This window comes from Salminus brasiliensis, chromosome 2 (assembly GCF_030463535.1).
Source record: "Salminus brasiliensis chromosome 2, fSalBra1.hap2, whole genome shotgun sequence".
Lineage (NCBI taxonomy): Eukaryota > Metazoa > Chordata > Actinopteri > Characiformes > Bryconidae > Salminus > Salminus brasiliensis.
The window spans coordinates 24414123-24437374 of record NC_132879.1 but is presented as its reverse complement, the minus strand read 5'-3'; the positions used below and the strand labels follow the sequence as shown (position 1 = coordinate 24437374).

At 40.1% G+C, this 23252-nt stretch overlaps 2 protein-coding genes across 5 annotated transcripts in view; both read right to left on the bottom strand.

The window, feature by feature from the left end:
* Window positions 1-324: 324 nt before the first annotated feature.
* Window positions 325-6706, bottom strand: gpr37a (G protein-coupled receptor 37a). The gene is made up of 2 exons (XM_072673710.1): window positions 5599-6706; window positions 325-1684 (listed from the first exon to the last, which is right to left on the bottom strand). Exons 1-2 carry the CDS (start codon window positions 6505-6507, stop codon window positions 863-865), a joined length of 1731 nt encoding a protein of 576 aa, XP_072529811.1. The 5' UTR covers window positions 6508-6706; the 3' UTR covers window positions 325-862.
* A 2103-nt stretch (window positions 6707-8809) lies between these two features.
* pot1 (protection of telomeres 1 homolog) overlaps window positions 8810-23252 on the bottom strand; it is a 31648-nt gene continuing 17205 nt past the window's right edge. For all 4 annotated transcript variants that reach the window (XM_072671389.1, XM_072671405.1, XM_072671397.1 and 1 more), the window contains 10 exons: window positions 16615-16784; window positions 16346-16440; window positions 15980-16012; window positions 15177-15333; window positions 13398-13591; window positions 13147-13282; window positions 10459-10541; window positions 10270-10364; window positions 10031-10136; window positions 8810-9895 (listed from right to left, as the gene is read on the bottom strand). In XM_072671389.1, the coding sequence (XP_072527490.1) occupies window positions 9786-9895; window positions 10031-10136; window positions 10270-10364; window positions 10459-10541; window positions 13147-13282; window positions 13398-13591; window positions 15177-15333; window positions 15980-16012; window positions 16346-16440; window positions 16615-16784 (1179 nt within the window). In that variant the 3' untranslated portion in view covers window positions 8810-9785. The remainder of the gene's footprint in view (window positions 9896-10030; window positions 10137-10269; window positions 10365-10458; window positions 10542-13146; window positions 13283-13397; window positions 13592-15176; window positions 15334-15979; window positions 16013-16345; window positions 16441-16614; window positions 16785-23252) is intronic.

The window sequence follows — 23252 nt, the reverse complement described above, 5'->3', positions numbered from 1 at the left end:
ACAGACCTTTTCATTATGGATGTCCGATGTTGCTCTGGCAACCAGCTTAAGACAATAGCCTCTGTGTGCACTTGCAGAATACTGTATGCCGTTGATGTCATGCAGGCCAGATGACCAACGCCTTCACCAAGACGGAACCTTCTAGCCTTGGGGGGAAAAAAATGGTAAGCACCTGGATTTCACGTTCCCAAAGCCCCAGATCTACATATATAAGACACTGTATTACTCCATATAGTGTCATATATTTAAAATAACGTTCAGTTGTCAGTTGGCCTCATTTTTGTTTTTTATTAAAGTGATATTTGTAGCTAAAACAACAGCTTCCTCAGTGCTTTATAATTGCTACTGAAGTGCAGAATATCATTTTTCTGCTATCAAATACAGAGTAAACATAATACTTACATAGCAAGGGAGCCAGGTTTAACATATTCTGAACTGATTCATAAGAATCAACATTATTCATTATGACACAACACATTTACTAACAGCCTTTCTCAACATCTTACTTTCCGAAAAACTTAAAGATACTAATGTACTTTTGCACTAAAGATGTAAACCTTCCAATTAAAACAAAATAAATCATGTGTGCAACAAAAAAAAAACAGAAGAACAGCAAGTTAATTCACAATCACTATAAACTGACCATAAACTAAAGAAAACGTTAATCACTTCCTCTTGTAACCAGCAGTGGACACTTACAGTTAACACCATCTGGACCTTGCATGAATGCGTGGCTCTTTGACTCTATATTAAAAGATAAAGTACTCTATATGTCTCACTTGGTTTGTTCTGTAAATCAGAGCCCTTTATAAAGAGCCCTATGGGTAGGATATCGCATAGGGCTTAGGTAAGATTAGGAATCCTAGCAGTGTGTGCCCACAGCAGTGTAGGTTGATGTCTCCCTACGCATGGTGCTGAAAGGTGAAAGCTCCAGTTCCGTGGTGCACTCGTGCTCGTTATCGTCGCTGGTGGCCGTGGAGGACTTTGGCGGCCCACACTCCTCCCAGCAGCAGCAGCAGCAGTCCAGGAAGGCTCTGCCAAAGGGTTTGCACAGAGCCAGCAGCAGCACCGGGGTGACCGCTGACTTGCAGAACAACAGCAACTGACTGACCAGGTGCATAATATCCAGGGTGCGACGTGGCACCCCCGCCGCCATGTACACAGACATGATGTTGCAGATGTTTTCAGGAATGGCGCAGAAGCCGTAGAGGATGGCCAGAGCCACCACCATACAGTTCATCTGACTCTCCAGCTGGATCTGCTTGCGGTTCCCCCGCACGCTGACTCGCTCAGCCTTGCGGATCTTCTGCGCAGTCACCACTGAGCTGATAATGGTGAATATGGTGGGCAGGCAGAAGTAGCAGCCGAAATACCACCAGAGACGGGCGCCGTTGTAGGTGAGGCCCAACACGTACAGTGTGTCTGGGAGCGCGGTGGAGATGCGGACCACGCAGCGTTCACAGGGGGTCACCTCCGGAGGCTCGCGCTCCTCTCTTACCAACTGGTGGATCAACAGCTCTGGCAGAGCCAGCAGCAGAGCTCCAATCCAGATGACAGCGAGTTTAGCAGCAGTGGAGGCACAGTTCTCAATCATCTCGTAATACATCTGCACGTTGGAGGCTGCGCGGAAGCGGTCGATACACAAGGCGCAAAGAGTGAAGGTTGTTACACCTAAGGAAGCCACCTGTAATGCAAAAGAATGTCTACATATAATAAACAGTTTAGAGAATTACATTTCATTTAGTAAATAAATGATGGGCATTCAGATAGATGTATGGCTCGAGGAAAAAAAAAAGTTTTTTTAAAAGGCTTAGCATTATGTGTAGAATCTTCATACTTCATAAAAGGTTCCTTACACTCACATCCATCATTTACAAAACTGTCTCTTTAAAGAAAGCTTTTTAAACATAATTAAACATATAGGATTTGGATATTCATTTGAGCAATATTGAGTGATGGAGGTAATACAACTGAATTAATGGTGACTTTACAGAAGAGGGCCCACCAGTGCCACAATAGATCGACCCGCCTCATAACTAGCAAGCTGATTGGCAGGGACTTGTTGAAGGGCAGGACTTTATCCATAAACAGACAGCATGTTGAGAACGTCTTAGCTCTAATGTCTGAACACATTATTTGCTGTGTACTGGAAAGTCAGGGGTTTACATGCAGAGAGGTGCTACAGATTTCCTAGAGGTCCAGTAAGGGACCACTTAATAAGATTGCTCAACATGCTGTCTGTTTATGGATAAAGTCCCACTCACATAAAGACAGAACCGAATTTACACCCTTAAAGTGGTCGCTACATATAAAATATAAACATATAAACACACCTTGGAATGGTATTGGACTTTTTTTTTACAACAGATGTCAAAAGCTGTGTGGAGGAGAACAGCTGTCTAAAAACATTCACTGCAGTAACAATGACCTTAGCATAGACTCACATCATTACATACTACACACACACACACACACATGCTTCCAGTTAACCACCCAATCCTTTATAAAGTCTACCGTGGGGTAAATATGCTCACAACCCCAGAATACCCTCAAAACACTGTGACTAAGATTCTTTTCCCTCGAATACGCCTCACATCTTGATCCAGACCCTGCTTCAAACCACATACTTTTCACAAAGCTGACCTTTCCTGTCTGACTACCCATAAACAAACCAGATATCTGTATACAGTGGCAAGCAAGGTTTATAACAGTCACTGACAAATTGCATTGGTGTGCAAAGTAACTGTCTCACCAGTCACTATACATTTCTCAGAAGCCCCATACAATGATGCCTTCCATATGTGCTCTGGGATGGGAAGGTCTAAAAGCGGCCTTATAACATGAAAAATCTAAAACTAAGAAAGATATACCATTTAGATTAGAGATGCACAGAATCGATTAGGATCGAATATCGGTCCCGATATTAACAAAATGAGCTGGATTGGGTATCGGATAATTAGGCCGATCTTTTCACTTTAATTTCACTGTTGCCGTGGACTACACTAAATGTTTACATGTTTGCAATTTTTGATTGCAGCTTCTATGTTTGACCAAGTTACTTATTTATTCTCGGTTCAGCTGATAGATCTTATTTTGAATTATGCCCTAAGTCTCTTCCACATGGTGAGGTTTATTAATTCAACAATGGTATCGGATTGGTATCAGGTATCGATCGATTTGCAAAGTTTATGTATCTGTATCGGAACTGAAAACTGAAAGTCCTCACATTCAATTAGAAACCATGATCCTTCACTATTATTATTATTCTGCAAAATAATTTACAAGTGGTAAACATTTAAAACACCAGCAAACATGGTCAGGTTACACCGTGCTAGCAAGTTCAGCCCAAGGGCAGATCGCAAGATGCATAAATAAGTATCCAACAATACTAAAATTTTATCACAGGACCTACAGGTAGCTCCTGCCACAGTTGATGTATATCCAACTACTGTCAACAAGAGACTGCACTGGTTTAATTATATGTATAATTATATTAAATGAAGATCTAATGTCCAAATATTTAAATATGTTAAAAAGGTGGCTGTAGATGGACGAATGGATAGACAGACAGAAAGATAGCAAAAGAAAGGAAGTGAGAAAGCAAGAGAAAAAGATGATATGCTCTGGAGTGTAGAAAGACAGAGTGAAACAGAAAGAGCGAGAGAGAGAGAAAGAGCGAGAGAGAGAGAAAGAGCGAGAGAGAGAGAAAGAGTGAGAGAGAGAGAGAGAGAGAGAGAGCGAGAGAGAGCGAGAGAGAGAGAGAGAGCGCGAGCTGTCATTGTGGTAACTATCTGTTGTAATAATTCTGGTTTGGAGAGTAACCTCCGCAGGCGTGAAAGCAGATTTTCCAAGGCTGAATGGGCTTTGTCTACTGCCCTAAAGTCCCCAAGCAACCCCTCTAATCATCTCTAATTAATTACATGATTAGAGTCCTCTTTAGCATGACGACAGAACACGGTCATTATCTTCTTTACATAGCAAAGCACTGAGGTCCCAATCTGCCATTACATAAATTGCATGTGTCACAGCTCAGTGTGTTAATGTTTGCAACCAAGAAAAGAATTAGCCTTTAGTCCCATCAGCAATTAGTCAGGAAATACACTGCCCCAGAATAAATTACTTATTTCAGTAAACAAAAAGCTCTGTGAAAATCTGGGTACATGCAGAATCATGCTGTGTCTACAGCTGGGACAAAGCTTAATAATTCTAAGTAATCAATAACTAGACCGGTGGTGGTCGAACTAGCCCTCAGGACCCCCATAAATACTCCATGCTTTGTTCTATCCCAACTTCCAACACGTATAAATAGAGCAAAAATGTGGTCTGTCTGGGGGGCCCTGAGGACCAGTTTAAGAACCATTGAGCAACATTCTTCTGTGTTTTTTGGTGGAGCATCTTTCTTAGAGTGGCACCTCTAGAGCGGCTTAACGTTCCAAGCCCTGATTAGGCCAGAAATCTAATTGGTAAGGAGGGGCAGCACTTATAATAATACCACCAATAATAATTTCAGCAACAAGGCTATATCTATTAAAACTACACATATCACTCATGCATCTGCTGTAACGGATCACAGAGATTACAACAGTCTAGCAGCACACTTTGAGACAAAGCCGTACAGTGGGAGTAGAGGCCGGGTTTGGGGATTTAAGGCAGCACTCCGACACCAGTCTGTACTGTCCCTTTGCAGCAACATGATTCAGTCTTAATTCTACCCCGAGGCAATGCCACGGTCCCTTTGTGTCTGTGAGGGAGACACGCCCCTCTCACCATGCACCCAACTGAGACTACAGCACCTCCAAAGAGCTTCTTGTAGAGCAACCAGACCTGCCTTACTGAGTGATCTGGTGGCTGGCTTGTTTTGTTGATGTTTTATCTGCATTGTATAGAAAATATGTATAAACTAAACACATAGAACCTCCATAGCCTTTCAGAAGGAGGCTCAAATACTCACCAGGCAGGTTGTAATGATCATTTTCAAATAGGTTAATCCATAAATATTCAACATCCCTGATACTATTTGGTAAAAAAAAAGATGAAACATGCTTATATTTTCACTGCCAAAACAAAAAACCCTGAATGTCCAAAAAGACATTTTTACAGGTAATGCTTTCAGTGGAGGGACAAAGTTTCAATAGAAGTCAATGGAAGGAGATTTGTATTGGTCTATTCACTGTGAAACTTTGAAACATTGTACGAATGGTGCTTCTAAATAAGATAAACACAAGAAAAAGAAAAAAACGGAGACTAAAGGTTTTGCTTATATACTGATGATGAACAGTTAGGGTTTCACAGATAGAAGTGTGCTGAAGCTGATATTTGATATTTTTCATGTATATATCTACCGCTTTTGATACATAAACTATGTATAAAATGGGGCTAAAATGGGACTTAAAAATAAAAATTATTTAAAAAATATTATTTTTATTTTTTTTATTTTTTGCACAGTTGACCAATAAACATTTAAATACTATTTTTGAAAAATCAGAGCACCTGTTTGATGCCGATATTTTTTCATGCAAATATCTACTACTACCGATCCGACCCTGAGAATATCGTCCAGATTATCACGGTAACGGTTGACTGAATATATTAGTTTACCTCAATATAAGGAACTATTTTACAGGAAAACTCTCCAAGCAGCCAGTCCTTCGTGAGCTCATGAAATATCACCAGTGGCAAACAAAAAAAGACGATGAGGAAATCCCACAGGGCCAAGTTGGCGAGCAGGGAGTTGGAAATGCTCCGCATGTAGTAATTATGGCACACTATGCACATGATTGCTATGTTTCCGATGATCCCCACTGTGAAGATGATGATGGAAATAAACATGATGGCGTAAGCCCCGTACGCTTCACCTGTGAGCGGGTAAAAGGGGTTTTTGACCCCGGGAGTCTTGGGCCGAGTGTTAAGAGGGACAAACGGAGTGATATCTTCGTAGTCGCCCTCAGGAAGAGTGAACAAGCCATTATCGAGAGTAAAATCAACAGGGGAATGAGTGGACTGGTTCTGGGCGAGGGGTTTAGGTAGGCTTTCTAACTTGTGAGCGCCCCTGCCGTCTGTTTCGGCTCCTCTTTTGTGTCGATGGTGTGGACGTGTGGACGATGGCTCCTTCAGGAGTGGGTGGCTGGAGGACCGTTTGGTATGAAGGTTCCTTGCATGTCTATCCGACGCTCTACTATGAGGGAGTTTAGCTCCTGATCGCTCAAGAGCTCCGCTGTTAATGCCCCTTTCCCCACCCGTTACATTCACTCGGTGGTTTTTAGACCCGAGAGTGGCTACTGTAGACGACGAGGTGCCTTCAGATTGTACAGAGCCTTCTGTGGAAGTAGCCCTGGCTACATCACCCGCGCTGCCCTGCTGCTCACTGTCTCTACAGCTCAAGTTTGGACTCCCGTTCAGAAGGGAAGAAAGTTCACAACACACCAGCAGACAGAACAGTCCCTTCAGTCGCATCCCCATCTTCCTCTTTACTGTTCGTTCAGACCATATTCGGAATCCCAGGTTCATAAATCCATCAAACTGTAGAGTGCTGAGTGATTCCCAAGTTCAAGGCATTACTCCCGCTGCTCCGCTCCCACAGCCGGGGAAGCTGGCTCCAGCTCCAGCTCCAGCTCTGTCCAAAGCCTCACTTACAGTTCATCACTGCTAGAAAAACCGTCCCGCTGATGAAACCCCCTCTTCACTTCGTCCAGAAAGGTCCGCAACTTTCCCTTCACTGCTCCACATTTCCTGATGTGCGGCTCCGAGCAGGGTGATGGAGCAGTGGCTCTGGACACTGGCTCTGGCTCCCATTCTCCCACTGGGGGGGCTCTCAGGGAGGCGCCTGCTAGGACTGGGAGACACCTGGGGAGAGAGCGCCTCTCTGTGGAAGTGGGAGCATCCAGTATGCCAAATGATTACTGTTTCCCCCCAATTGCTAAGATAGCACGAATTGGACGCAAATCCACATTCACATTTCCCCCTTGCTTTAATAATGCACACATTTACTTAATATGAGGCTCTTCCTCTGGCAGCTCCGTCCCAGTCAGGCTCAGAAGGCATTTCTATAGTTTAGTTGGCAAAAAAACAAACAAACAAACAAACAAAAAAAAAACTCCATATCAAGTCACCAATACTCAAAGACAACAAACTCCAAAAATAATGGTAATGGTTTGAGACAAACGTCTGATTCTGAAAACCTAAATAGGCCAATCACAGCTGAAGTACCTACCCTGGTGTAGACCATCAAGATAGGGGGGTCACAAGAAGGGGTCACTTGTGAAAATGAACTTGTTCACAATGGACCCCACAAGCTGTATAAGCCATAGAGGCTGTTTCACAGGGCTGTTTCAAAGATTTCTGTTACCAGATAACTAATGTCTAAAGGCAAGGTCCAATAGGAAACACCCTTAGCTTGTCTTATAGACGAGGCTTGACTTTGGGCTTCAGTTGTCATTCAGCTAGAATGACAGATCCTGCTTTGTGAAAGACCCCTGTAGAAAGCCTAAGGATTTATTGTACTGTACCTGACATACAGTACTTAACTTCCTCTTGTTCCATATGTGCCCATCCTGTTTAGTTTCCTCCTGTTTTCAGTTTTTAGTAGGTTTGTGCATGTATGTAATCAAACTACTTATAAACTTTACACACATTAGACAAATATAGAAGCTAGAAATTATTCTATAAACATATCCTCAGTTTACATAAATAGTGGCCTTATAGTGGGTTAATGCCAACAGTTGTTAGTATATATTTTGAGACATGATTGCAGTGTATCACTGTAAATCAGCTTGCACATAAAAAGAACTGTTTTGCTGAGCTGTGTGAAATTAACAAGCGCACCTTGTAGTAAAAAAAATTGTTAGCAACTTTTTTTAATTCATTTTTATTTTTTATATATATATATATATATATATATATATATATATATATATATATATATATATATATATATATACACACACACATAAAAGACAAAAAAAGAGCAAATGCAGTTGATCTGAATGGAAAAATGTAAGCAGAAGCATTATTAATCTGTATTTCTATTCATTTTTCAGAGACCCCGCAGACAGTCTGTGCAACTAGACACTCTGAAAGGTGGAGGAAGGTGTAAACAAAACAAAGAGGGAGAGAGAAAAACGATCAGATCGTTCAAGAACGAGAGAGACAGGCCGACAAAGACAGCAGGACCCCTCAGGCAGATTGCTTAGTACAGGAGTTTGAAGCAAAGAGAGCAAAAAACGTTAAAGACTTTGGGTCCCTGAGGACGGAGTCATTTGGGGATTTGAAACGACAGTTCTGTGCGCAGAGGAACAAAACGCAAGCAGTCACCTGCAATTCTAAAACATTTTCACCCTTTTCAGATGAAGCATTCAGAAATTGCAGCCCATTTTCTACACTGCTCACCATCCCTATTTTTAGGCTACCAAAAATGGCTGAGTAGTTTTTGAGGCTATTTCAGCCTTCCAGCCGTCAGACAGCTCTTTTAAAGAATGTGTCTTAGCAGAAGACTTTAATGTCTAGACACCACCAGCAGACCGGAAAAGTAAAGATATGAGAGCAAAGCTAAGTGGTAAGTTGGTAAAAAAAAAATAAAGATATAGGCTGCTCAAAATCGAGGCAAATAACAGCTATACTGTCCATGTCATTTTCACCTTCTGCTACTCTGGACTAAAACCAAGATGCCAGCCAAAGGCATTCAGAAATATACAACACATATTTAAATGAAAAAGAAAAGTCAATTGCTGCTTAGACACAACAGAAATACAGTCCGTTTCAACCATTCCAACCATTCTTAAGAAGATATTCCTTCAAAAACCCACTTGCTCAGTTTTCATTAAGATTCTGTCCAGATTCTCCATTGTATTTTTATTTGTTCAGTATACAAGGACAATGGGATCCATCCTTATAAAAGCAGAGCTGTGAACAATTATGCAATTTAAAAACACATCATGAATCTTAGCTGTTTTTTTGTTTTTTTCAGGACTTTCCTTTTTATTATTTCTAAGATGATATTGGGGTATTGGTGAAGTAAGAGACCCATTGACCCACCATCAACAGTAAATCCAAGCTTCTGAATTGTGCTCTATATATTTGGAGCAATGTTTACTTTATTCATATTCAATTTCTTTGTATTAGATCTGAGATTCCAGTTTCATCAGAAGAAGTGAAAAGCATGGGAATTTATACCCAGCTGGGCCATAGAGCTGTAAATGGGGAAAACACTTAATTAAAGAAAAACATATTTTCCATCAGTGTTTTTCATGGCATGGCAGGGCATGCACATAAAATGCATCATTAGTGGCAGATTCTAGTTGGTCAGTTTACTTTAAGCACTGGCAATATCCACAATATGCACAAAAAAGTATATTGCATATCACTAACAAAACGTATCACCATATGATAAAAGACTGGCATATTGCCTACTCCCAATTTAACATACTGGAGGGAAATATGGCATGTACAAAGGCCACTGTATATTTTAAAACTTTTTTCAATGTGTTACATTCAGCAAATAAATAGAACATGCTCTGAAACTAGCTAACATATTATTGCCTGTAGAGGTGGTCATCACTTGGACAATAAAAAAATACATGTAATTGGATCCGGGGTGTCCAGACTTTTGCACACAAGAATATGTACACGCTATGTTTTGCGCACAAGCTTAATAAGCTTTGAACGGTTTTGGCCGTTTCTGTTTTCAATGGTTTGACCTTCATATGGCAGTCTGTCAGATGTCCGCCATGTAGCTTTTACACTGGCATTCTTCATTCAAAGGAAAGGAGTCCATGGACTGACTGAGGAGCCTAGAGATTGTCCCTGATTTCTGTGTTAGCAATCTGGTAGCACACTTGAGGTCTGCCCTTCTCTTCTACAGTGTAGACGCTGAGGCAGAGTGCTAGCCATGGACGTTGTGCTGTGGAAAGGGAGCAGAAAAGAATTTGACTTGATACAAAATATTTTTTTTGTTCTTTTTATACCGTGCACTAGCCAGTCTACTCACAGTTAGCTTCATGTTGTATGCCCAAAAAAAAGTTGATCACAGTCTTACCCATGCTACTCCCTGGTGGATGAAGCCTGTCCATGATGTTCTGAACCCTGTCTTGCAATTCCTGACTGGATGATATTTCAGCAGAAGAGACATGAAAGAACCTCTCCTGTAAAGAATGATGCAAAAATAAATAAATAAATACATACATCTGGAAGATAGATGCACAGACAGAACAGATCGATGAACAGATCCTGATATCACACATTGTAACACCGTAATAATATGGTAAAATCACTGACTGCATCCTCCCAAAGTAAAGCTTCCAGTGTGCCAGTCTCATCCTCCAGCTCAAACTTCAGCAGCAGCACATACTGCATAAGCTGCACCCCAAGAGCTGAGAGAGTAGGGAAAGGACAGGGACACAAATAGGATATACATTACTTTACATAGCAGAACATCCTTGAAGGAGATTGTGGAAGGGGATCTACCTTTGGCAATATTCTGCTCATCCCACACTTCTACTCCCGAAATCTCAGGTTCCACAAATGAAGACTGAGAGCACTGTTGGCACCTGAAACACACAAACACCGGTAATCATCTTCCTATTCTGATTCTAATTTATCTATTAAACTAGAAACATTACACTGGGCTGGCTATGCTGATTTCACCAAAAGCTGCAAAATGCAAATAAGTATATATTAATTATTTGCAACCTCAGATGTCCTTGACAGTGTTTTGATAAGGCAAAAGTAAATCATGTTCGTCAAACTGATGCAGGCCAACCTTTAATTGTGGTCACATTAAAGGGTCAACAGAATAAGACATTTGTTTAAATATGCAATATTTTATATCCATCAACTGCTTAACATGAGAGTGTTTGTCCCTGGGTATTTCAAACACTCAAGGCCTACCACAATCGCATTATATGAAGTGGGGAAAAAAAAGTATTTAGTCAGTCATCAATAGTGCAAGTTCTCCCACTTAAAAAGATGAAAGAGGCCTGTAATTGACATAATAGGTAGACCTCAACTATGAGAGACAATGAGGAAAAAAAATTCTGAAAATCACATTGTCTGATTTTTAAAGAATTTATTTGCAAATAATAGTGGAAAATAAGTATTTGGTCAATAACAAAAGTTCATCTCAATACTTTGTTATATATCCTTTGTTGGCAATGACAGATGTCAAACGTTTTCTGTAAGTCTTCACAAGATTGGCACACACCGTTGTTGGTATGTTGGCCCATTCCTCCATGCAGATCTCCTCTAGAGCAGTGATGTTTTGGGGCTGTTGGCGGGCAACACAGACTTTCAACTCCCTCCAAAGGTTTTCTACGGGGTTGAGATCTGGAGACTGGCTAGGCCACTCCAGGACCTTGAAATGCTTCTTACAAAGCCACTCCTTTGTTGCCCTGGCAGTGTGCTTGGGATCATTGTCATGCTGAAAGACCCAGCCACGTTTCATCTTCAGTGCCCTTGCTGATGGAAGGAGGTTTGCACTCACAAAATCTCACAATACATGGCCCCATTCATTCTTTCATGTACACGGACCAGTCGTCCTAGTCCCTTTGCAGAGAAACAGCCCCAAAGCATGATGTTGCCACCCCCATGCTTCACAGTTGGTATGGTGTTCTTTGGATGCAACTCAGCATTCACTCTCCTCCAAACACAACGAGTTGTGTTTGTACCAAACAGTTCTACTTTGGTTTCATCTGACCATAAGACATTCTCCCAATACTCTTCCAGAACATCCAAATGCTCTCTAGCAAACTTCAGACGCGCCCGGATACCGGTGTGTTACTGACGGTAGCCTTTGTAACGTTGGTCCCAGCTTTCTGCAGGTCATTCACTAGGTCCCCCCGTGTGGTTCTGGGATTTTTGATCACCGTTCTTGTGATCATTTTGACCCCACGGGCTGAGATCTTGCGTGGAGCCCCTGATTAAGGGAGATTAGCAGTGAATCTTGTAGGTCTCCCATTTTCTGATTATTGCTCCCACAGTAGATTTTTTCATACCAAGCTGCTTGTCTATTGCAGATTCAGTCTTCCCAGCCTGGTGCAGGTATACAATTTTGTTTCTGGTGTCCTTCGACAGCTCTTTGGTCTTCACCATAGTGGAGTTTGGAGTGTGACTGTTTGAGGTTGTGGGCAGGTGTCTTTTATACTGTTAATGAGTTCAAACAGGTGCCATTAATACAGGTAATGAGTGGAGGACAGAGAAGCCTCTTAAAGAAGAAGTTACGGGTCTGTGACAGCCAGAAATCTTGCTTGTTTGTAGGTGACCAAATACTTATTTTCCACAATTATTTGCAAATAAATTCTTTAAAAATCAGACAATGTGATTTTCAGAATGTTTTTTCTCATTTTGTCTCTCATAGTTGAGGTCTACCTATGATGTCTATTACAGGTCTCTCATTTCTTTAAGTGGGAGAGCTTGCACAATTGGTGACTGACTACATACTCCCCCCCCCCCCCCCCCCCACTGTGTATGTGTGTGTGTATATATATATATATATATATATATATATATATATATATATATATATATATATATATATATATATATATATATATATATATATATATATATTACACACATACACATACATATACACACACACACAAGTCCCTATTATGCAGCCTATAAAACAGTTAACACTTTTGCAAGTGAGTTCTGTGACTTTTTTTTTTTTTTTATAAAAAAGTGAAACTTCATGACTTCAATATATGAACAGTATAAACTGTTTAAAATTATCATTTGAAAGATATAAACAATGCAAAGTTTGCAATGTTTGCCTCATCTCGTAGCATAAAGCCAATAACCCACCTTAAATGGGATATAGTTACTATCTGGCACCCATAGCTTCTTCCATTTAAGGTAGAACAGAAAATTCCAGTAAGAATCTAGAGAGTAGTACCAGCCTCATGAAGGCTGCTGTGCTTGTTTAAATCGGCACTGAATTTGTTCTCAGAAAAGAGGCAAAGCTAAACATTTCCGTACTGATTACGCATATAACGAGGGAAAGATCACTTGAGTGTGTCTTTAGCACAAGGTTTAACTTCTGATGGGACCTTACCACCACCCCATGGCAAATCCCACTGCTGGGTTAAAATTTTTTTTATAAATCTGTTTTCTCTCCACTGGGTCATCAGTGTGTTGAATTCTTTTAATTCTTACCCATAATATCTCTTGTCTCCACAGAAGAGGAATGGGGCAGAGAAGTCCAGCAGTCTCATTCTCCTCTCCTCTGATCGCACAGGGACCAGGTTCTTATGAGCACCAGATATCAGGCACATCTCATCCAGGGTCACACCTATAAAAAGCCCACCCAACTTGTAAAGCAGCTGCCTCCGTGTAATGAATCTGGCTGTTCCAATCATTATAAAACTGAGTATAAATTGCTGCTCTGTGTGCACCATCAGGTTTACCCTGCAGAAAGATCAGCTGGGAGTGAGTGTTGTTCAGCACCATGTCACACGACACATGCATGGTGACGGCCCGGTCTAGCTGGTGGGAGTCCACTGAAGAGGTGACTGCCCAGTGCTCGCTGCAGGGCTGGCTCCTACCTCTCAGAGCCTCTTCGAACACCTGAGCTATGGACTCATCATCGGGGACTTCTTTACTGTAGCAGAGACACATTATACACTTTACCTTCTGTGGGTTTAACTGCAGTATTTCTCCTAAACATGCTTTACACTGGGAGCGTCTGGAAACTCATTATAATAGTGTGATTATCTACTAATCCGGTGCAAAAGATCAGAGCTGCTCAGTGCAGATTTTAATGGATCTGTCTCAGCTATAATAACCTCTTAAACTTCAAGGGGCCGCTGGTGGTTCCAGACTTTCATTTCTCATACCTATAACTTAAGAATAACTTTTACATTTTTTGCCACCTTGTAGTTACGAAATAATAATCCTTAAAATGTAATAAAGATCTTAAAATGTTACAGGTTCCAAAGCCGACCCAATTTAGCAAATATGTGCTTGGCTCCCAGTTACTTCAAAAGTTGCCATAATATTCATTCATTTCTTAGTATCTGCATGGTATAACACACTCTTGGATTTGGGATAATTACAATTTTATGGTGTCTTATTTGTGCAACTCTTATGTATCAAGTTGCTCTAGCATGTGCAACTCTTTGCTTTGCCTTTCTCTCTGCTTTGATGATGCCGTTACTCTTTCAAGAAGTGTATAAAAATATCATTTTTGTTCAGAATGTAATTTACAACTGTCACATAATTTATATTCATTACACATCAAGGGACATATTTCAAGCCATTTTTGATCTTTTAATCAGTATGGCTAATATAAAAAAAAATGCAATCTCAAATGATATGAACATCGACACCCTCCAGAAGGAGAGTAAGCCACAGGAGGTTATTAAAGGTTGGCTGTTCTCAGAATGCTGTATCAAATCATATTAATGAAAAGTTAACTTGAAGGGGAAACTGTGGTAGGAAAAGGTGCACAAGCAACAGGGAGGACTGTTGAGGACAGTCAAATAAAGTAGATTTAAAAACTTGGGAAAGTTTCACAAGGAGTGGATTGAGACTGGGGGCAATAAATCAAGAGCCACCCATGCACCAAAAAGTCAATGTAGCGGCCTACCAGGAGAGATTAGAGCACTTCATGTTTCCATCTGCTGTCAATCTTTATGGAGATTTCCTTAGCACCTGCCCACAGTGCCAAAACTACTACCAAATGGTTTGCGGACAATGACATTACTGTGCTTGATTGACCAGCCAACTCTCCAGGTCCTGAACACCATAGAGAATCTGTGGGTTATTGTCAAGAGAAACATCTGACTCAGCAATATAGACGAGCTGAAAGCCACTATAAAAACAACCTGGGCTTCAGTAACATCTATAAGATGATTCCCTCCCTGCCAGACTGCACTGATGCAGTGATTTGTGGTAAAGGAGCCCCAACCAAGTACGAAGTGTATAAATAAATATTCTTTGGACATTCTGTATTGTACCTCCTTTTCTATGGATCTTCTGAAATAATTCTGAGACACTGGATTTCTGATTTCACATGTTATGAATATAAAATACTGTTCATCTTTTCACACAAGTTCATTGGCAGATCCTTAATATTAAAATCACTGCTAAACTAAAAGACACTAAAAGAACTGCACTTGCTCCCACTTCATATCCTCAGTACTCTCATGTGCACATTACTGCATGTAGTGTAGCGTATGACTTACATTGTTTTACACTGTGGACAGAAGAGTTTGAGGCACTGGTAGAGCTTCTGTGGTTGGTAAGACTTCACCTGGGCATGAACATGACAAACCACAGGTGGTGTAGAGGTCTTCACATGGGCAAGAGACACCTGCTGTAGAGTGTGCCCACATATTTGAACTGAGTGAACACAAGAAACAGAAGTAAATGACTACATCAACTACATTAAATTTCATTTCATTGTATCCTGGCTGTTTAAACAAAACATCTCTAAACCTGACCAGAGAAGGCAAAAGAGGATTCTTAATATAATTAATACTCTCAAATAAGATTCAACTTTAAGCATTTTGGATAATTTCTGTTGATCTGATCATTAGAAAAAGCCAATAACCCACTTTAATAGGATATAGTTACTTTCTGGCACCCATAGCTTCCATTTAAAGTAGAACAGAAAATTCCAGTAAGAATCTAGAGAGTAGTACCAGCCTCATGAAGGCTGCTAAGGCTTTTCTTGGGTAAATAGCAAAGCACTTTGTAAGTCGCTCTGGATAAGAGCGTCTGCTAAATGCCGTAAATGTAAATGCTGTGCTTGTTTAAATCGGCACTGAATTTGTTCTCAGAAAAGAGAAGAGGTGGTTAAATGATCAGAGGCAAAGCTAAACATTTCCGTACTGATTACGCATACAACGAGAGAAAGATCACTTGAGTGTGTCTTTAGCACAAATAAAAAGGTTATACACAAAAAGTTGTGTGATTTTAACAGAACAATGCCACTTTAATTGGGAATCAATATTCACAAATGGGCCAAAAATAAAGAAACTTTTACCTGTGCAAAATTCTTTAATATCGGCTCCTCCACCTAAAACAACATAAAACAATGAATTTATAGCTGCAAATTCTACACAGTCATTAACAAGTACACACAGTATATAACTGAAAACTAAAAAAGTGCCCCCTTGTGGAAAATCTGCTACATTCTGCTAAACATGAGCATGTGAGAAAAGCCAGGTCTATGAGCTGCTTCATACCTAAAATACCTTATTAAAACTGTACACCAGGCATGCAGTACATCGGAAGACAACTTACCAGGATCTACAGTTCTGTGTTCAACTGTGGAGTGTGATTAGAATATAAAAATTAACAGATGAGGTTTCGGGTTCATGGATACAAGTGGCATGTACAAGACACTTACTCACAGCCTCTGGAGGAGTATACCACACATCTAGAAGAGTACCATCATTCACCTCCGCTTCATCAGCTAGTTTTTCTGCATGGCTCTCCAACATTCTAAATATGTGCAAAGACGTATTAGCACATTACAATAAGAATTCCTAGAAATTCTGCCAGCTAAGCATTGCTCAAATATTCACCTCTTGTCTGACTTATTATAATGAGGAACAAAGACCACACACAGTTTCTCAATGATACAATCATTAACTTAGAGATCAGAGCCTTATCCACCTCTTAAGGGACTGTAGATCAGGGCTGTCAGAGGGGATGCAGCGCAGGCCTCTGCCGTATGAAGTGCCGCCATGCAGGTGGAAGCTGAGGTGGAAGGGCACATCCGGGGGTTGCCCAGGAGCTATCTGAGGTACTGCATGGAGATTATATAGTCGCAGGAACATGCCAGGCTGACAGACACAGAAAAAAGTGAAAATGTTTATATATCCTTACACAACTGACAGGTTTTAAAGACTGGGTAACATTCAAAGCTTTTATGAAAAAGACACATGACTGTACACATTAACAGAATGCTGTATAAATATGCCAAGTTATTAAAACCATTGTGCTGTTTATGGAATAAGCTTTAAGGGTTCTGTTTGGCACATCATACAAACATTCCATTGATGAACTACACTGTTTGTGTTTATTGTACTAATTAATATGAATTAAAATAATTTATTGAGCATCAACATAGTTTACTATATTGTACTCAGTGGTTTATCCAAAATTGCTTTTAAAAAGGAGAAGGGGACCTACTTCACATTTTGCTCAACTCTTCTCTAATCTGTCTGTGTGGTCATGTTTAGGTGGTTCAAGAAGTCTAAATTTGCCAAAAGGAACAGCAAGTCATGAAGCCTTGCTCCAGTAGGGGGCAGTCTGGTATAAAATCTGAAGCCCACATTTGTTTTACATGAATAGCAGAAAACTATTCATGAACATGTTCTAAAAAAAAAAAAAAAAACCTGTTGATGTATGACAGGAAAAAAAAACACAAATTAAATATTTTTTATTAGTTGAAAATAAAAAAAAATGTTTAAACCATAAATCTTCAAACTTAACTCTTGAATATCACAGCCAGCAGGGGGTAGTACCTTACTACACCAAACAAACTCATCTGTGCTGTTCATGGCACAGTATATCTGTGAAGCTACATACATACATAGCTTCCGAATGCTGCATATACCAAATGTGTAGGTTGCCACAAATGTGCTGGGAGTTCTTCCATAGCAGACGGTGGAGATGATACCCAAGCGCTTTGCCAAGCTGCTACACAGCAGCCTGAACCTACAGGCTGTTCTTCATCTAAAACAAGGGCTTCCATGGGCCCAATGCCCTATATATGCACTAGCTTGGGCTAGCAAAAATGCAATGAATTCAGATGAATGAGGTTTTATTAACTGGGTACTATGAAAATGCTTTGTGCAGATGGACATTGACAATCTTGAGAATTCTTAGAAGTGTGTTTACTACACAAATTACTACATTGTATTACTAATAATGTCAATGTTACTTCAAAAGAAAAACATCATGAGTAAGACAGACTGCAGGCTATGTTTTAAACAGCTCGTCATTAATGAGAGAGACATTCTAAACACATTACAGGTGTGTGGCTCTGGAGTGGGAGGCTCCTTCACTTTTGACATTAGGGGTCATGATATGAGCTGAAGAAAACCAGACATACCAGCCCTACTTACTCTGAATGACATGTTGCAGTCAGAGAGACAAGCTCTCTGGATTTCGACTGTCAGTCTTATTCTCCTGCATCTGGACAAGGACAGAACTAGAAGAACTACAAAACAGCTCCAGAATCACAGCAGTGGAGTTGTCATCACTACATCCTACATTATCATTTATTGAAATACTTTGGTCTTCTCTCTCCAAGTCTACCGGTAAACAACAATTTAAAAACAACGGTTCACCATTTGGCACACAGAAGAGATTTCAACAGCTTGGGTGTAAGGAGTAATAGCAATAAACACAAGACTGCAAGAAACTAATAAATTCATAGCCTGAGCTGCATATGCTCCGTTTTCCAGGACCAGTTTCTCTCCACCAAAAGCACTACATTAAGCCATCGTGCCTGCCTTTAGGGTTCAAATCATCCTCCATACTGCCACCTTCTCTCCATCCTCCTTAACAGGACTGGCTGTGTGATTTAATATCAGCACTTTGTTTGTTCCATACTTGCCTTACAGGACAGAATTCGACCTGACACTGAAGAAGAGCAGACTGATTTATCCAGTTGTGCCTACTTAGGAGATGGCTCAGCAACAAATGTCCAGCAAAAATCCTCACATTACAAGTGTCAGACATACAGGAATAACCAATTCTGCAGCATACCTGAAATCTTATGCTGAAATTCAAGCACTGTCCTTCTTTACCCGACAGGACTTGTGCTTTCAGAAAAGCTATCAGGATGTTTTTATTCATTGAATACTAAAATGAAAAGATGCAGCTCTGTCCTCTGTTCAATGTTGCACCTTCAGGGGTACAAAAAAAATATATCAGACATATCAGGTAAGGGCAGAAACTCTTGATATTCTCATATATATTGAGTGGACAAAACAACAGCAATTACTTTCAAACCTGTATTTGTTCAGCGATATGCCCATTTTGATGATGAGCAGAATTTATGTAAGCCTCCTTCGTTAATGAGCAATTTTTGACCCCTGCCCTGCCATCGCCTGTGTGTTTATGAGTAGGTCAGCAACTGCCATACTTATTAATGAATGTTATAGTTCTTAAAATCGTATTAAACCGTTTGAACTCTATAGGCCAGAAAGCTGGACTAGCTTGGAAAAGTTCATTCCTGAAAGTGAGGCTTCTTTTCTAGCTTGACCATCCATCAGCATTACATGGTTGATCAGCAGAGTAGCCAGTGCTAATTATTACTTACTCTGGGAGTCACCAATTGGACGTTAAATGCTGTGAATGTCCAACTATTCTCAGAATAGTTTAGTATGACTTTGAGAACACAGTCATGTCAAAAGGCAAAAATATTGGCTCAACACCTGAGTGACACAGAAAAGAAGAAAAAACAACAGATGCAGACTTCAAGCAGTTAAAAAAAAAAAAAAACACGAAAATATAATGAAGTAAAAGTTAACAGCCAATTTGGTCAACTACTTCGCTGAGTCTAGGATCTAAACTGGACAGAACAGGTGAAATCACTTAAGGATCCCTTGGATTCATCTGCTCAGTCTACATGTAGAAAAGCAACCGTAATCCTCTGTACATTATACAGTGCCTGCACGCACAGTTTGTATGATTATGCAGGTGCTGTACATTGCTTTTTGGTCGAGCACAGGTGTGAACTAACAAGTGTGAAAGTTTTGTTGGTGAAAGTGATAAAAAGCAGGTCGAGTAAAGCAGTGCTCTTACAAAGGCTGCATCAGCCAGCCTGGAAAACTCCATTAACCAAAGATTTACAGGTATATGCGACAGGATAACACAAGTATTGACTGAATCCTCATCTGTATGGAAAAATGAATGGAGCCTGGGAGCAACGCTCAGTAAACAAGGTGCCTTTCACAAAGTCAAACCAATTCCCCAAACACACATATTACAATAAAGCAAACACACAGGGATGACACTAGCTTGGGAAAGTAACTAACCGCAAGAATGTTGAGGTTGCAAACTCTATCAGCACAGACTGAGATGGAAATTTACTTGCTCTCGTTGGAAAATACATAATGCATGTGGTTTTGTACAAATGTGCCAATATGAGGATTTCTAAAATCTATAAAGATAAAGAAACACTGCACAAAATTACATGTATATGAATTTAGGGCATTTGGCTGATGCTCTTATTGAGAACAACTTGCATTTGAATCAGGTTGCACAGGTAGGTAAACATGGAGCTAGGAGTCTTGACCAAGGCAATCAACTGGTGTAATGAAATATGCTATTTATTCTTCAGAAAACTCATGTTTTAATAACTTTCTTTTAACTAGCGATAATTAATAATTAGCAATAAAATCATTCATTTTAGGCTGTTTTAATTAAGAAAATTAGGAAAAAGAACTGAGTAACTGATTTTACTTAGTAATATTGGCAATCACAAGTACTTATTAATAAATCATATACATACTTTAACTCCCACGAAGCACAACAGTTATTATTCACCTATTTTTAAAGAACAGATTATGGATATTATAGTCAAGGGTCTGCCAGAAGCCAGATCACTACATTCAGTCCATCACTCAGCTCTGAGATTCATTCCTGCAGTCCCTTACAGCACTCATCACTGTAGGAGAAAGCTGGTTTGATAAAGCCTCTCTGGCTGTGTTGCAGGAAACAGATTGGTTTCTGTTTACTTATGTGCTCTCTGGCCATATGCCATCCTAAAACCACCTCAATGATCTCTGTAAATAAAGGGCTTTATTAGACACCCTCCAGTGACCGGATCACCTGCGATCATTAAGAGTCTTTACTGAATTGGGAAAATCCTAAATAGAGGAATACCCAACCAGTGAGCTGGAACTTTTTAAACAAATTTAAAACAAATTTCAAACCACTTCCAGTCAGCTTGCAAATTTTATTATAATAAAGTTTATTTTCTACATCTTGATTATTTGTATATTGTCCTAGTTGGTTTAATTTAATATTTATTTCACCATTTTATTTTTGACTAACAAATTCTGAGTGGTGCACCTGTCTAAGTGCTGCAATCATCATGCACCCCTTACATTTCATATGTCCTTGTATACATCTACCAAAACAGTGATTAGAACAAACAAACAAAAAAAAAAACAGAAAAGGAAAGATCCAGGCTTTAATACAACTTCAATACAAATGAAATACGAATAAAGTGTAATGCACAAAATTCTGATTACCTTGTGTTTTACCATGATACCAGCTTCTAAACACTGCATTGAAGGTGAACTCCTCCTACACTCACCACAATAGAAAGATGAGGCCTTTATGGTCAGCATCTCCCAATCTTCTGTAAGATTTCCTGGTTGTGTAAATACAAAACAAAATATCTGCAACTCTGCAGCAATCCTTTGTGTTCATCTCTCAGCCTCTAATACATGCCGTTATGTCAGCAAACGTTTTCCAGACGGACCACCTAAAAACTGCCTGACAACCAGCATTTCCTAAAATGCTGCACCACACTTGTGCACTAGTCTTATTCAATAAAAGCACGACGGACTCAGACAGCTGCTCTAGTTTTTGGTCGAGTCTAAAGATTCAACCGTTTGCCTCCCAATAAAAAGGCTTGGAGTCTGAGAGTTACTATGTGAAGAGAAAGCACAAGATCGAATCTTTGCTTCTAGTCACCTGCAAATGGATTCCTCCTGATTTGATTAGTACATGTAAATGTATGCAAATACAAGCCAGAAAGAGTTAAGTATTGTGTGTCTGAATATCTTCTCCAGGTGGATGTTACTGTCTGAAATGCATTTTATTCATTTACATCTACCCAGCATAATTTAAGAATGTAATCTCTAACCTCTATTAGTCAGCAGCTGATCAGCCTATTGATTAACGCCAACCTTGTGTGTTTTAAGGATTTCTCATTGCATAGATTAAATTCCCTGCATGAAGCTGCCATGATACTGCATTACAAACAGCAATATATTGTTCCTTTTACACACACACACACACACACACACACACACACACACACACACACACACACACACACACACACACTCCTTATACAAGCACACATATGCTGGGTGGACAAGTGTCATGTGCTTGCTGTCTGAGAAGATCACAGACAGCGAGTGTACGTGTGTTCCGGCAGCACAGGTGCTCCCTTTCTTTCCCAGCATGAATAATTGATGGTCAGATGTGAATCAAGGCAGGAAGACACTGTTGTGTTCCACTCGAACCACTAAAATGCCACACGCGTATCTCCTGGTGCAATAATGCCTTTATCAAATTGACCACCATCGACCTACAGCCAGATTCTATTCTTAAAATACATATACTGCATATGAACATGTACTGGAATTTAACACCATCAGTCAAATGCCCCTCAATGTCTGCTGAGGTGCTCTCATTTTCCATCTTTTGTGGCATCTTGCTAGAGTAAAGTGGGTAAACAGGGGGAGGGGCTTACCCAAGCACCCCTAAATGCACCCCCAAATACTAGGTTTTGATTTTTGGGGTTTACTTAGAAGGCAGTGCAGCAGGCAAACAAGTCCCAGTAGAGAATAAAATATTAAAAATATGACAAATAATTTAGAACCTAAAAATGTGCATCCTTGTGCACCTAGCATGCATGCATAATCTGTGTGTGCATTGTGTAAACATTAATGTATTAAGTGCTTGGTGCCCTAGAATGGAAAACAGTTTTTTCTTTTTGAAGAAGGCACTGTTGTGTCCTCCTTCAAATGAACAGCTGGCATGATCAGAACAGAGCTGGAAAACAGGCCAATTCCAAAACTGCCAAATTGTTTTGTAACAGTCTTGACTCATTACATTCACTCTCTCAAAAAGTACATACAGCCAACCCACCAGCAAATCCCTAATCAGCTAGTGATATACAACAATATGGACTTCAGGATATTTTTTTGTAATTAATACTAGAGAGCAGCACATCGCCACCAGACTTGGTTAGTAATGGGAATACAGGAATACAGATTGCTACGGAAGCAAGCAGGGCAAGGCTAAAAGCTACAACTCTCCTCACCTTGCTAATAGCACAACAGCACCAGAATGAAAACACCACTATGCGGTAAGACTTTGGAATAATTACAGCATTTCTGTTATTATGCAGCTTCAATTGTTGCGGGTTTTAAACAAGTCACTAAAAGCAGAGCTTAACATTTAATTTTTCCAATAGCCCTACATAAAGGCAATGACAAGATTGTGTTTTACATACTTTTACATACTTAGTTACATACTTACTATCTCTACATCAA